Here is a 14,315-nt window from a genome sequence, read left to right as displayed (position 1 = left end):
GAATGCGATGAGGTCATGGGAGTAAATTTAAATGGACCAGAACCTCCCCCCCCACCCCCGCACTCCTCCCTCAGGCTCTGCTTGGTCCAACCTGAACCAGGACCAGAACCTGATCTTCTCTGGTTCTGGTTCTGGGTCTCATCAGTCTGAAGGTTTTTGAAAAGCTGCCAGTGCCGAAAGATACCAGAACCCGTCCTCCTGTCCTCCCGTCCTCCTCCCGTCCTCCTCCTGTCCTCCTCCTGTCCTCCTGTCCTCCCCATCCTCCTGTCCTCCTGTCCTCTGAAGGTCGTCTCCTCTGTCAGACCACGATCCTCTGCAGCCTGAAGGTCCGATCTCTCGGCTCGGATCCAAAGTGTAATTAAGCTGCAGGATAGAAGCGGTTCTGCAGGTTCTGATCCAGTTTCCTGGATGAAGTTCTGGTGTTTTGTTGTTTTCATCCAGACTGGTCCAGAACCCGTCCAGCAGGACGAGTCTCAACATGTCAGATGCAAACGGTTCAGTGGAAACCTCAGTGGTCAGACAGAGTCCTTCATCAGAAGGACAGAGATTCTGAGGAATTTACCCAGAATCCCTCTGAGAGGACTCTGACTCCTCCTCTGTCTCCTCCTGTCAGTTTACCCTCCATCCCTCCTCCTGTCCTCCTGTCGTCCTCTGTCCCTCTTCCCGTCAATGGAGACACATTCCAGCCGGTTCATTCCTGCCGTGTCACTCCGACCTTCCTCCCTCAGGCGGAGAAAGAAAGGCTTCTTCCTGCGGCCTCTTTTCATGTCCAGAAGGGAATCCGGCCCCCTGAGGCCCCTGAGGGGTCACCGCTCCTTCATAGGCGGGTCAACCGGGCTTAAAGCTCCACCGGCTAATTGCCGAAGGTGAAAGAAAAACGTTCCTGTGTGATCGGGTCAGAACCCATCCTGCTCCAGATCCTGAACTGAGGACAGATTTACTGGAAGCGGCTGTTCAGAGATCGATGGGAGAAAATCCGATAGAGGAAATAAATCTGCAGTTAGCAGCTAAAGATGTCAGACCCTCCATCAAGTCCTCCAGGTCCTCTCCGGTCCGTCGGGTCCTCTGGTCCGTCGGGTCCTCTAGTTCGTTGGGTCCTCCAGTTCATCGGATCCTCTAGTTCATCTGATCCTCTAGATCATCGGGTCCTCTGGTCCGTCGGGTCCTCTGGTCCGTCAGGTCCTCTAGTTCGTTGGGTCCTTTAGTCCGTCGGGTCCTCTGGTCCGTCAGGTCCTCTAGTTCGTTGGGTCCTTTAGTCCGTCGGGTCTTCTGGTCCGTCGGTCCTCCACTCTGTCAGGTCCTTTAGTCCGTCAGGTCCCCTGGTCCGTCGGGTCTTCTGATCCGTCGGGTCCTCTGGTCCGTCGGTCCTCTGGTCCGTCGGTCCTCCACTCTGTCAGGTCCTTTAGTCCGTCAGGTCCCCTGGTCCGTCAGGTCCTCTAGTTCGTTGGGTCCTTTAGTCCGTCGGGTCCTCCAGTTCATCGGATCCTCTGGTCCCTTGGGTCCTCTGGTCCGTCGGGTCCTCTAGTTCGTTGGGTCCTTTAGTCCGTCGGGTCTTCTGATCCGTCGGGTCCTCTGGTCTATCAGGTCCCCTGGTCCGTCGGGTCTTCTGATCCGTCGGGTCCTCTGGTCTATCAGGTCCCCTGGTCCGTCGGGTCCTCTGGTCCGTCGGTCCTCTGGTCCGTCAGGTCCTCTGGTCCGTCGGTCCTCCACTCTGTCAGGTCCTTTAGTCCGTCAGGTCCCCTGGTCCGTTGGGTCTTCTGATCCATCGGGTCCTCTGGTCTATCAGGTCCCCTGGTCCGTCGGGTCCTCTGGTCCGTCGGTCCTCTGGTCCGTCGGTCCTCTGGTCCGTCGGTCCTCTGGTCCGTCAGGTCCTCTGGTCCGTCGGTCCTCTGGTCCGTCGGTCCTCCACTCTGTCAGGTCCTTTAGTCCGTCAGGTCCTCTGATCCGTCTGGTCATCTGATCCGTTGAGTACTCTAGTTCATCGATCCTCCGATCCTCTAGTCTTTAAGGTTCTCACATTAACGCTGTCATATTGGTTCCTACTGATAGTTGATTCATTGCTTCTCGTTTTACTGCTGATCTTTATGAGTCTTATAAAATGGCCATGGCTTCTCATGATGTTCCTGTTGCTGCTTCAGCTTTTATTTTGGCGGGACCAGTGCTTTACTTGTAATTTTCTTCTTTAGAGGACGAGTCGGTGCTTCCTCCCAGTCTCCTGAGTGAAGCTGGACAGACGCTCTTTGTTTTCCAAGCTGTGAAACTCTTCCTCTGGTGAATATGCTGATTGTTCTGGAGGAGGAAGAGGACGGATCCCTGAGGACTCTTTGGACTCATCCCGGCCCGTTCCACATGATGTTTGAACAGCAGCTGGGTCACCTGGTGTCTTCCTGCCGCTGGAGGCTCATTGTTTCCTGCTTGTCGTCCAATCGGCCGCCTGTGTCCTCGCTGCTGTTTGTCTCCTGCTGGCAGAAGCTTTTGTCCACCTGAGGACATGGAGGCGTTTGGTGATGGAGCGATGCTGCTTCCTGTCAGACGCCTCTTCATGCATCCAGCTGCTTTTGATAACTTTAAAAACGTTTAGCGCACCGAACCTCAGCCACCGTTGGTTTAGTTCCAGGAACCGACGCAGTGCATGATGGGAACAAACTTTGTTTACCTGTTTCTGTAAAAACAACCTTGAGCTTCACTTTGCTGAAGGACGATCAGGAGCAGCAGGAACGTCAGGTTTATTCCTCAAATCATAAAAGTTTTAAATATTAATGTTGATACGAAGATTAACATTAATATAAATGTTAATATTAATATATAATAAAATCACCCAAACATTTATAGCATTCAGGGAAACTGTTCAGTATAAATATTCAGAATTAAAATAATAAAAACAAAAGTTTTCACACCGCAGCTTGTTTTTAAACCTGGTGCCGTTTCATTCCTGGTTTTTAAACATGGTGCCGTTTCATTCCTGGTTTTAAACCTGCTGCCGTTTCATTCCTGGTTTTAAACCTGCTGCCATTTCATTCCTGGTATTTAAACCTGCTGCCGTTTCATTCCTGGTTTTTAAACCTGGTGCCGTTTCATTCCTGGTTTTAAACCTGCTGCCGTTTCATTCCTGGTTTTAAACCTGCTGCCATTTCATTCCTGGTATTTAAACCTGCTGCCGTTTCATTCCTGGTATTTAAACCTGGTGTTGTTTCATTCCTGGTTTTAAACCTGGTGCTGTTTCATTCCTGGTTTTTAAACCTGGTGCTGTTTCATTCCTGGTTTTAAACCTGGTGCTGTTTCATTCCTGGTTTTTAAACATGGTGCCGTTTCATTCCTGGTTTTAAACCTGCTGCCGTTTCATTCCTGGTTTTAAACCTGCTGCCATTTCATTCCTGGTATTTAAACCTGCTGCCGTTTCATTCCTGGTTTTTAAACCTGGTGCCGTTTCATTCCTGGTTTTAAACCTGCTGCCGTTTCATTCCTGGTTTTAAACCTGCTGCCATTTCATTCCTGGTATTTAAACCTGCTGCCGTTTCATTCCTGGTATTTAAACCTGGTGTTGTTTCATTCCTGGTTTTAAACCTGGTGCTGTTTCATTCCTGGTTTTTAAACCTGGTGCTGTTTCATTCCTGGTTTTAAACCTGCTGCCGTTTCATTCCTGGTTTTAAACCTGCTGCCGTTTCATTCCTGGTATTTAAACCTGCTGCCGTTTCATTCCTGGTTTTAAACCTGCTGCTGTTTCATTCCTGGTTTTTAAACCTGGTGTTTCATTCCTGGCCTGCTGCCATTTCATTCCTGGTTTTTAAACATGGTGCTGTTTCATTCCTGGTTTTTAAACATGGTGCCGTTTCATTCCTGGTTTTTAAACATGGTGCTGTTTCATTCCTGGTTTTAAATCTGGTGCCGTTTCATTCCTGGTATTTAAACCTGGTGTTGTTTCATTCCTGGTTTTAAACCTTCTGCCGTTTCATTCCTGGTTTTTAAATCTGGTGCTGTTTCATTCCTGGTTTTTAAACCTGCTGCTGTTTCATTTCTGGTTTTAAACCTGCTGCTGTTTCATTCCTGGTTTTTAAACCTGGTGTTGTTTCATTCCTGGTTTTTAAACCTGGTGCTGTTTCACACCAGGTTTTTAAACCTGGTGTTGTTTCATTCCTGGTTTTTAAACCTGCTGCCGTTTCATTCCTGGTTTTAAACCTGCTGCTGTTTCATTCCTGGTTTTTAAACCTGGTGTTGTTTCATTCCTGGTTTTTAAACATGGTGCTGTTTCATTCCTGGTTTTTAAACCTGGTGTTGTTTCATTCCTGGTTTTTAAACCTGGTGTTGTTTCATTCCTGGTTTTTAAACCTGCTGCCGTTTCATTCCTGGTTTTAAACCTGCTGCCGTTTCATTCCTGGTTTTTAAACATGGTGCCGTTTCATTCCTGGTTTTAAATCTGGCGTTGTTTCATTCCTAATTTTAGACCTGCTGCCGTTTCTTCCGGACCTTCTTAGAGGTTCTGGTTCTGATCTGAGTGGACCTCCTGATCCATCTGGGGAACTGAAACTGTTTTTGTTGGAAACGACTCCTTCCTCTGGGCTGGAGATGTTTTCCCTCCCTTACTTTAAATAGGACCTTCAGTGTGAGGTTTGGACACAGGTGTCTCATTTCCCGGTTTCCTCTCAGTCGGATCACGTTTCAGCCCCTCGCTGTTGGGTTTGTTTTTGTCCCAGAGGTTCTGCTCGACCCGTCTCTGCTTCCTGTTGCCGTTTGATCCCAACAGGATGAGAAACGTTCTGGTTTTATGTCTGAATTTGGTTTTCTGCTCTGAAGCGAATGGTGAAGCTGCAGTATGAGTCATTAATGTTGAAACAGCAGCCAGCTGCAGAGCGGTTCTGGTTCTGGTTCTGGTTTCTTCACTCTGATAGGATCTAACTGGTATCTGCAGTAAATCAGGATCCACCCTGCAGTTAAATCCTCCTTGTTAACCTTGACCCATAAAGTTCATCTGCTCACCAGCGGGCTGCTGGCACGTGCACGCCTCACGTACACACTCTCACATGCACAGGGCCTCCCACAGGCCCCAGGGGCCCCAGGGGGCCCGGCCTCCCAGGCGTCCCAGGGGCCCGGCGTCCCAGGGGCCCGGCCTCCCAGGGGCCCGGCCTCCCAGGGGTCCCAGGGGGCCCGGCCTCCCAGGGCCCCCTGGGGCCAGGACCAGAACCTGGGCTCCCGGGCCCCCATGTCAGCTCTCCGTTGACAGAACGGATTCTTTGGCTGAGCGAACAGCAGAACCGCCCGCGACCCGGCGGCGGCTGCTGGACCTGCTCAGACCCGCCGGGACCGACCCTCCTGACCCGGTCCGATGCTTCATCACGCTTCGGCGGCTCCCTGCATTCCTGCTCCGCGCTTCACGAACCAGCAGCTCAGAACCGGGCCGGCTGCAGCGAAGCGGGTCTCGGGTTTCTGTCAGATTTAAACTGAAGTCTGGTGACGCCTGAAACTCCGGATTTCAGGAGTCAGAGATCCATCCGGTTCAGAACCAGCAGAACTCAGCTTCAGTCGGGAAGGTCCAAAAGAACCTTCCCGACTGAACCTGAAAACTGAAACTGATTTGAAATAAACTCATTTCACACTAAATATCAGATATTTACATATTTAACTATGAACCAAAACCAGGACCACGACCAGAACCAGGACCACGACCAGGACCAGGACCAGAACCAGGACCAGGACAACGACCAGAACCAGGACCAAAACCAGAACCAAAACCATGACCAGGACCAGAACCACGACCAGAACCATGACCAGGACCAGAACCAGGACCACGACCAGAACCAGGACCAGGACCATGACCAGAACCAGGACCACGACCAGGACCAGGACCAGGACCACGACCAAAACCAGAACCAAAACCATGACCAGGACCAGAACCATGACCAGGACCAGGACCACGACCAGAACCAGGACCAGGACCACGACCAAAACCAGAACCAAAACCATGACCAGGACCAGAACCAGGACCACGACCAGAACCAGGACCAAAACCATGACCAGGGCCACGACCAGGACCAGGACCACGACCAAAACCAGAACCAAAACCATGACCAGGACCACGAGCAGAACCAGGACCACGACCAGGACCAGGACCACGACCAGAACCAGGACCAAAACCAGGACCAGGACCACGACCAGAACCAGGACCACGACCAGGACCAGGACCACGACCAGAACCAGGACCAAAACCAGAACCAAAACCATGACCAGGACCAGAACCACGACCAGAACCATGACCAGGACCACGACCAGAACCAGGACCAAAACCAGGACCAGGACCACGACCAGAACCAGGACCACGACCAGGACCAGGACCACGACCAGAACCAGGACCAAAACCAGGACCACGACCAGAACCAGGACCACGACCAGGACCAGGACCACGACCAGAACCAGGACCAAAACCAGAACCAAAACCATGACCAGGACCAGAACCACGACCAGAACCATGACCAGGACCAGAACCAGGACCACGACCAGAACCAGGACCACAACCAGGACCAGGACCAAAACCATGACCAGGACCAAAACCATGACCAGGACCAAAACCATGACCAGGACCAGAACCAGGACCAGAACCAGGACCACGACCAGAACCAGGACCAGGACCAAAACCATGACCAGGACCAAAACCATGACCAGGACCAAAACCATGACCAGGACCAGAACCAGGACCACGACCAGAACCAGGACCACGACCAGGACCAGGACCACGACCAGAACCAGGACCACGACCAGAACCATGACCAGAACCAGAACCAGGACCACGACCAGAACCAGGACCAGGACCAAAACCAGGACCACGACCAGAACCAGGACCAGAACCATGACCAGGACCAGAACCAAAACCAGAACCAAAACCATGACCAGGACCAGAACCACGACCAGAACCATGACCAGGACCACGACCAGAACCAGGACCAAAACCAGGACCAGGACCACGACCAGGACCAGGACCACGACCAGAACCAGGACCAAAACCAGAACCAAAACCATGACCAGGACCAGAACCACGACCAGAACCATGACCAGGACCAGAACCAGGACCACGACCAGAACCAGGACCAGAACCAGGACCACGACCAGAACCAGGACCAGGACCAAAACCATGACCAGGACCAGAACCAGAACCAGAACCAGGACCAAAACCATGACCAGGACCAGAACCAGGACCAGGACCAGGCAGACCGTCACAGTGGAAGAAGCTTCAACAGTTTAAATAATCAGAGAAACGGATAAATTAAATCTTTTCTCTGTTCTTCTGTAAATTTGGCCAAAAGTTCTTCAGGTTTCGAGCTTCTGGGTTTCAGACACTGAAAAACTTTCACTTTAGAACAAAATATCTACTAAAGTTAACCAAGACGTCCAGCATATTTTCCCTGGTGTGTTTTCAGGTTTGGCTCGTTGGCCTCATAACTTCAGCCTGATGTCTGTAAAATCTCTTTGCCTTCCTTTTATTGGCGCTGCTGTTCACTTCCTGTTGGGTTACGTCTGTCTGCAGGGAAAGCCTTCGACATCACCTACGTTCGGCTGAAGTTCCACACCAGCCGTCCGGAGAGCTTCGCCATCTACAAGCGGAGCAGCGAGGGCGGCCCCTGGGTGCCGTACCAGTACTACAGCGGCTCCTGCGAGAAGACCTACAGGAAGCCGAGCCACGGCTTCATCCGGACCGGCGGCGACGAGCAGGAGGCGCTCTGCACCGACGACTTCAGCGACATCTCGCCGCTCACCGGAGGAAACGTGGCCTTCTCCACGCTGGAGGGCCGACCGAGCGCCTACAACTTCGACAACAGCCCAGTCCTCCAGGTCAGTCGGCTCGTCCCTGAAGGTCCCAGTTCGCGAGAAGGCCTGAAAACATCACATTGTTCATGAGGAATGAGGTGGTGCTGGGTTGTGCAAACATGATTTTAGCTTTGCTGTTGGTTCAGAGCTGCAGCTGCAGGAGGAGATGTTACACAAAACCTCAGATGTTACACAAAACCTCAGATGTTACACAAAACCTCAGATGTTACACAAACTTCAGCTTCAAAAGAAAAATTCCCTGAAAACCAGAAAATCCTCGTAAAGCACCACCGGGGTTAAGATGTGGGCAGTTTGATGAAACGCAGGTTTTGATCCTGAGGATCAGAGCTGATCTCCACTTTGATCAGATGAATAAGAAGATCTCTGACCTGATAGAAAACAATGAAAGGTTTCCCTTCAGCTCCTCTGTGAGCAGAATATCCTCCAGACGGCTCTGCAGTCAGAACCAGAACCAGGCAGCCGATGAAGCCGTCTGCAGCAGGGATGCGGACCTTAGAGCTCCAGGCGATCTGGGATCATTCACACCTCTGATGGCAGAAATCATGAAACCAGTTTCCAGGGAGCTGACATGGCGTAAGCCAGTCTCTGGACCCAGGAGTCATGGTGGGGGTGTCAGTACCTTTGGAAAAGCAGAACCAACCAAGGGTTCTGCTGGGGAAAGGAAAGGAAAGGTTCAGTCCAGGACCAGGTTCTGGTTCTGGACTGGCCGTCCTCCAGGTCGGACCTTCCTGAGTAGAGGATGTTAAAGTCATTACAGTAACTGGGTTCTGTTGGACACCTGGTTCTGATGGACACCTGGTTCTGATGGACACCTGGTTCTGATGGACACCTGGTTCTGTTGGACACCTGGTTCTGATGGACACCTGGTTCTGATGGACACCTGGTTCTGTTGGACACCTGGTTCTGATGGACACCTGGTTCTGATGGACACCTGGTTCTGATGGACACCTGGTTCTGTTGGACACCTGGGTGACGTAACGGTTCCACCAGGTGGACTTTCTGTCTCCAGATCAGCGGAGACAGAAAGGGTTAATCTCAGGCCTCTTTCCAGTCGGCACAGAGTTTCCCTACTGGATTCCCAGACCATCACAACTGGGATCCACTCTGGGAGGGATCCACTCTGGGAGGAACCAGCTCCCCACCTCCTGTCTGAGTCCAAAGGGTCTCAGAGCTGCCAACCGGATCTGAGTGCTGTAGCTCTACGTTCCTGGGTTCGGCTCTGTCACTTTGACCGGCGGAGGCTCTGCGTTAAAGAAGGAAGTGAGGCAACAAATGTCTTTGAGGTGGATTTATTTGGGAGCTCCAAGTCTTCATTACACCAACACCTTTTTTTAGTGAAACAAAGAAGCTGACATTTATACCTGAGGCAAGTTCCAACACTGACACCAGGTAAAGGGGTGATCAAAAAGGAAAGACAAACAAACACTACTTACACAAAACTAACAAACAATAAATGATCCAACTAATATTTACATGCATGCAAATTATTAAAATTAAACTAACCTAAAGTCAATCAAAAGTAAATATAACTAAATATAAATCCTCAGAGTATTCCCCCTGCTAATGGAAGCTGGTATGCTCCAGGAGCATTCGTCTCCCTCTCTGCTCCACCTTGCTGAGACACACCCAGAAAGGCAAATACTCAATTAACTCAAATTGAACTAATCTAAATCAAAACAAACTGACATTTTCCCCCACATTCTCTGAACAGGAAAGATGGCCAGTCTCCCTACCCAAAAAGAATGTTCACCAAATGTCACCATGTAACTGAAATAAAGAACTAATACAAAACACATTTGAACTGAAAACAACATAATATCAATAATCAACATGGGATGGAACCCCTGGTCTCCATCACAGGCTCCCTCTGCCTCTCTGAGGTTGCTGGTTCCAAGCCAGTCAGTGTTTCTCCCAGTTGACTCCCCCAGATTTCCCACCGGAGCGTTTGGCCGCCTCACCAGCAGCTGGAGCATCTCTGTCGCCCTTCCTCCTCCTCCTCCTCTTCCTCCTGTCTGCTGTTGCCTCATAGCTGGAAAGCAGATTGTTTTCATTCTTCTCTTTCTTACACGATGTTGTGAAATTTTTCCAGCTCCTCTCAGACTCAGAAACGCCTCCAGGAGTTTTTTCCAGTTGCTGCCAGGAGGTTTCAGGAACGAAGCAAAAGTCGGTTTGATGCGAATCCGTCTGGTTCATCGACGCTCAAAGGGCTTCAGATCGGAAAACTAAAACATCGTCAGCAGTTTGGAAACAAGCGCAAATAAAATGTTTACACCAGAAACATCTGTCGGTCCTGGTTCCTGGTCCGTTTGGTTCCTGGTCCGTTTGGTTCCTGGTCCGTTTGGTCCTGGTCCATTTGGTTCCTGGTCCGTTTGGTTCCTGGTCCGTTTGGTCCTGGTCCATTTGGTTCCTGGTCCGTTTGGTTCCTGGTCCGTTTGGTCCTGGTCCATTTGGTTCCTGGTCCGTTTGGTTCCTGGTCCGTTTGGTCCTGGTCCGTTTGGTCCTGGTCCATTTGGTTCCTGGTCCGTTTGGTTCCTGGTCCGTTTGGTTCTGGTCCGTTTGGTTCCTGGTCCGTTTGGTTCTTGGTCCGTTTGGTCCTGGTCCATTTGGTTCCTGGTCCGTTTGGTTCCTGGTCCGTTTGGTTCTGGTCCGTTTGGTTCCTGGTCCGTTTGGTCCTGGTCCGTTTGGTTCCTGGTCCGTTTGGTTCCTGGTCCGTTTGGTTCCTGGTCCGTTTGGTCCTGGTCCGTTTGGTTCCTGGTCCGTTTGGTCCTGGTCCATTTGGTTCCTGGTCCGTTTGGTTCCTGGTCCGTTTGGTCCTGGTCCATTTGGTTCCTGGTCCGTTTGGTTCCTGGTCCGTTTGGTCCTGGTCCATTTGGTTCCTGGTCCGTTTGGTTCCTGGTCCGTTTGGTCCTGGTCCGTTTGGTCCTGGTCCATTTGGTTCCTGGTCCGTTTGGTTCCTGGTCCGTTTGGTTCTGGTCCGTTTGGTTCCTGGTCCGTTTGGTTCTTGGTCCGTTTGGTCCTGGTCCATTTGGTTCCTGGTCCGTTTGGTTCCTGGTCCGTTTGGTTCTGGTCCGTTTGGTTCCTGGTCCGTTTGGTCCTGGTCCGTTTGGTTCCTGGTCCGTTTGGTTCCTGGTCCGTTTGGTTCTGGTCCGTTTGGTTCCTGGTCCGTTTGGTTCCTGGTCCGTTTGGTCCTGGTCCGTTTGGTTCCTGGTCCGTTTGGTTCCTGGTCCGTTTGGTTCCTGGTCCGTCTGGTTCCTGGTCCGTTTGGTTCCTGGTCCGTTTGGTTCTTGGTCCGTTTGGTTCCTGGTCCGTTTGGTTCCTGGTCCGTTTGGTTCTTGGTCCGTTTGGTTCCTGGTCCGTTTGGTTCCTGGTCCGTTTGGTTCTTGGTCCGTTTGGTTCCTGGTCCGTTTGGTTCTTGGTCCGTTTGGTCCTGGTCCGTTTGGTTCTTGGTCCGTTTGGTTCCTGGTCCGTTTGGTTCCTGGTCCGTTTGGTTCTTGGTCCGTTTGGTTCCTGGTCCGTTTGGTTCCTGGTCCGTTTGGTTCTTGGTCTGTTTGGTTCCTGGTCCGTTTGGTTCTTGGTCCGTTTGGTTCTGAGGAAACCCAACAGAGCAGGATCAACTCTCCGTTTGTGTCGTTGGTTCTGAAGGTCCAGGATGCTTCACTCAGTGCGACCCAGTTTGAAGACTACTGGACCATTTCAGAACCGTGATCCTTTTCTTTCCCAGATGTTCTGTTGTTTTGGGTCAAGGTTCTATTGATGAACCGGTTTGGGTCGGCCTTCTGCTTTTAGGAAACCTTTGGTACAGATGAGTTCACAGTTCAGTCAGTGACCCGGAGTTACCAGAACCAGAACCAGTCTGGATCTGGATCTGGATCTGAATCATGATCAGCTCTGGTCTGGATCTGGACCGGATCTGATCCGGATCTGATCCAGACCAGATCCAGATCTGGTCTGGATCCGGATCTGGTCTGGATCCAGACCGGATCCGATCCGGATCTGGCTGGCGGCTCCCTGAGATGTTTTGCGTTTGGAATAATCTTTAATCTGGTGGATCATCAGTAATCTGCGTTCTGATTGGTCGGTCCTCGGACATGTTGGTTTGTCACCAGCAGCTGGATGACTGTTCCCATGGCAACATCTAATTGTGTTGATTGCAGGATTAAACCGGATCTGGATCCGGTCACACCTGTCGCTCCTCGTCTGACGTTTGGTTCATTTTTAATCTGCTGCAGCTGAACTGAGGAAATGATGGAAACGTTTTTATGAAGAAACGTTCGAAACGGTCAAACTGATGTTTAGATCAACTTCCAGACTTCCTCCCAGTTTCTGGTTCCAGGGTCTGTGGTTCCGCCCCGGTGGAGGAACTTGGACCGGTTCTGGTCCTGACCTACATGGGTCGGATCCGTCCTGTTGGATTCTGTCTGTTGTTCCGTCCTGAAGCTCCTCTCCCTGTAAAAGAACAGATTTAGCTCTGCTGCTCAGCTTCAAACTTCCTTATTTGACCCGTTGGCACGAAGCTATTTATACCAAAGCCGGGACTCTTTCTGGAGGCGTCAGCCGGCCGATGGCGGCTCTGTGACATTCCTGCCGTCTGTCATCTCCAGGTCCGGATTGGGAAATGACCACCAGCTGACCCACCGGGATTCCTGGCTCTTTAACGCGCCAGCGGAGGCAGAGCCGCTGTCACCGGGCGCCGGTTCAGTTCCCAGCAGGATAAAGGCCTGACAGCAGATCAGGACCTGATCATCAGAACAACATTTCTCCGTTTTACAGCCTGGAACCGGGTCCAGCTGGGCTCAGCTTTGGATTTACTGGTTTACAGTTTCACATGTGTTCCTTCAGCTGCAGCGAAGCGTTCAGAACGAAGTTTCTCAGACATAAAGACGTTTCCACTGAAGGTCTGCTCCTGCCTCTGGTTTCCACAGCTGAGCTGGAAACGGGCGACGTGAAAACTATAAACGGGTTTCTAATTTTAATAAAACATTAGCAGATCGCACAGAGGTTGTCTGAAGGCCACAGTTACTGGTTTTTATAGCAGAGGGTTGATAATCAATCTAAAATGTTCTGCAGGAAGCAGTTGGACATTTTTGGCATCTTTATTGTTCCATCAGTTTTATTCATGTTGTTGGACATCTTTAGAAGTCACAGCTGTGCTTTAAATGTTCCCTCGGTGTCTCTGTGTCGTATTTAAACGCCGGCTGGGCCAAACTGGCACAGATACATGTTTTCAGGATACAAAGGAATTAAAACTTCAATCCAAGATGAAGACATTCTGTAAAACTCCAAACTGGTTATTATAATGATTTGTGATTTTAGGATCATGTTTAATTCACCAGAATAATCTGACAGCATCCCTGTTGGTAGGCTAATGTTAGTGTTAGCATGCTAACAGTGATGTTAGCATCCGTTTGCTAACGGTAAAGTTAGCCTGCAGTAAACGTGAAATGCATTTACTGCAGTTTTGATCAGTTAGTTGCTGAATAAATAAATACATCAATAAGTTATAGAAAATATTAATCTGAGGGAAACTGTAGATTAATCAATCCTTGATTTCTGATTTCTGACTGTTAAGATCAGATTATTATATCGGTTAAAAAAACCATTTTAGTTCAGAAATGTTGATGAAAAGAGTTTTAATCTGGTAAATAACAACAGGAGTCGCTGAACAGTTTCTGATGAAACGTCTGAAGTTTCTGGATCAAAGAAAATAATTCAAGGCTGAAGCAGAAAAGATGTTTCATGTTCCAGTAAAATCATATTCATTCATTCATAAATAGGGGTAATAATAAATGTTATTATTGATGAATCATGTTGCTGGTTCTGACCCTCCGGCTGCAGCTGGACGGTTTCCAGACGGGAAGTGAGTCCAGAACCTCCCAGCTGTGAGCCGATGACGGATCAGTTGATCCTGTAAAACAGACCAGATGCTTCCAGTCACTGAGATGAAACGGTGATTCAGACAGAAAGCGGTTCTGCTGACCCAGACCTGGTCCAGGTCCAGGTCCTGATCGTCTCCGGAGCCAATTAGATTATCTGCTTTAATTTCCTGAGTGATGGTTCCTGGAGGCAGAGAGAAGTTCTGGTTCGGCCCGGCTGAATGTTTCCGGTTCCTGCAGGATGTTTTCCTCTCTGCTCGTGACGGACGGAGAACAAATGTTCTGAGACGATTCAGAACCGGTCTGGACCCGCAGCTGCCGGCTGGTTCTGCATGAATCCTAACGAGACGATGCCATAAGTCGGCCAGCTGCAGGACGGCGACCCGCCTTGGCCCGGCCCGGTTCGCCGAGTCAAACCGGGTTTCAGTTCTTCTCCTCCATCAGAGTCCAGTTCAACGGCGTTTAGCTAAAGTCCCACACAGACGCAGCTTTAACGCTTTTATCTTTATTTTTATTTCAAAATCTCTTTTTCTTTCTTACCGTCACAGGCTGGTTCACTTTTATTATTTAATGATGTGAAGCTCTTTGAAATGCCTCGCTGCTGAAACGAGCTATAAAATGTGACTG

General features: G+C 50.2%; 1 protein-coding gene across 1 annotated transcript in view; it reads left to right on the top strand.

Moving 5' to 3' along the window:
* lamc1 (laminin, gamma 1) overlaps window positions 1-14,315 on the top strand; it is a 50,208-nt gene that overhangs the window by 20,854 nt on the left and 15,039 nt on the right. Inside the window, exon 2 of the mRNA XM_088014891.1 lies at window positions 7,514-7,818. Coding sequence (XP_087871017.1) covers window positions 7,514-7,818 — 305 coding nt within the window. The remainder of the gene's footprint in view (window positions 1-7,513; window positions 7,819-14,315) is intronic.

The sequence above is a fragment of the Poecilia mexicana genome, unplaced genomic scaffold (genome assembly GCF_051168715.1).
Source record: "Poecilia mexicana isolate PSO_F unplaced genomic scaffold, ASM5116871v1 scaffold_17, whole genome shotgun sequence".
In the NCBI taxonomy this organism is placed as follows: Eukaryota; Metazoa; Chordata; class Actinopteri; order Cyprinodontiformes; family Poeciliidae; genus Poecilia; species Poecilia mexicana.
The sequence above is the reverse complement of the archived record's forward strand: the minus strand, read 5'-3'. Positions and strand labels throughout refer to the sequence as shown.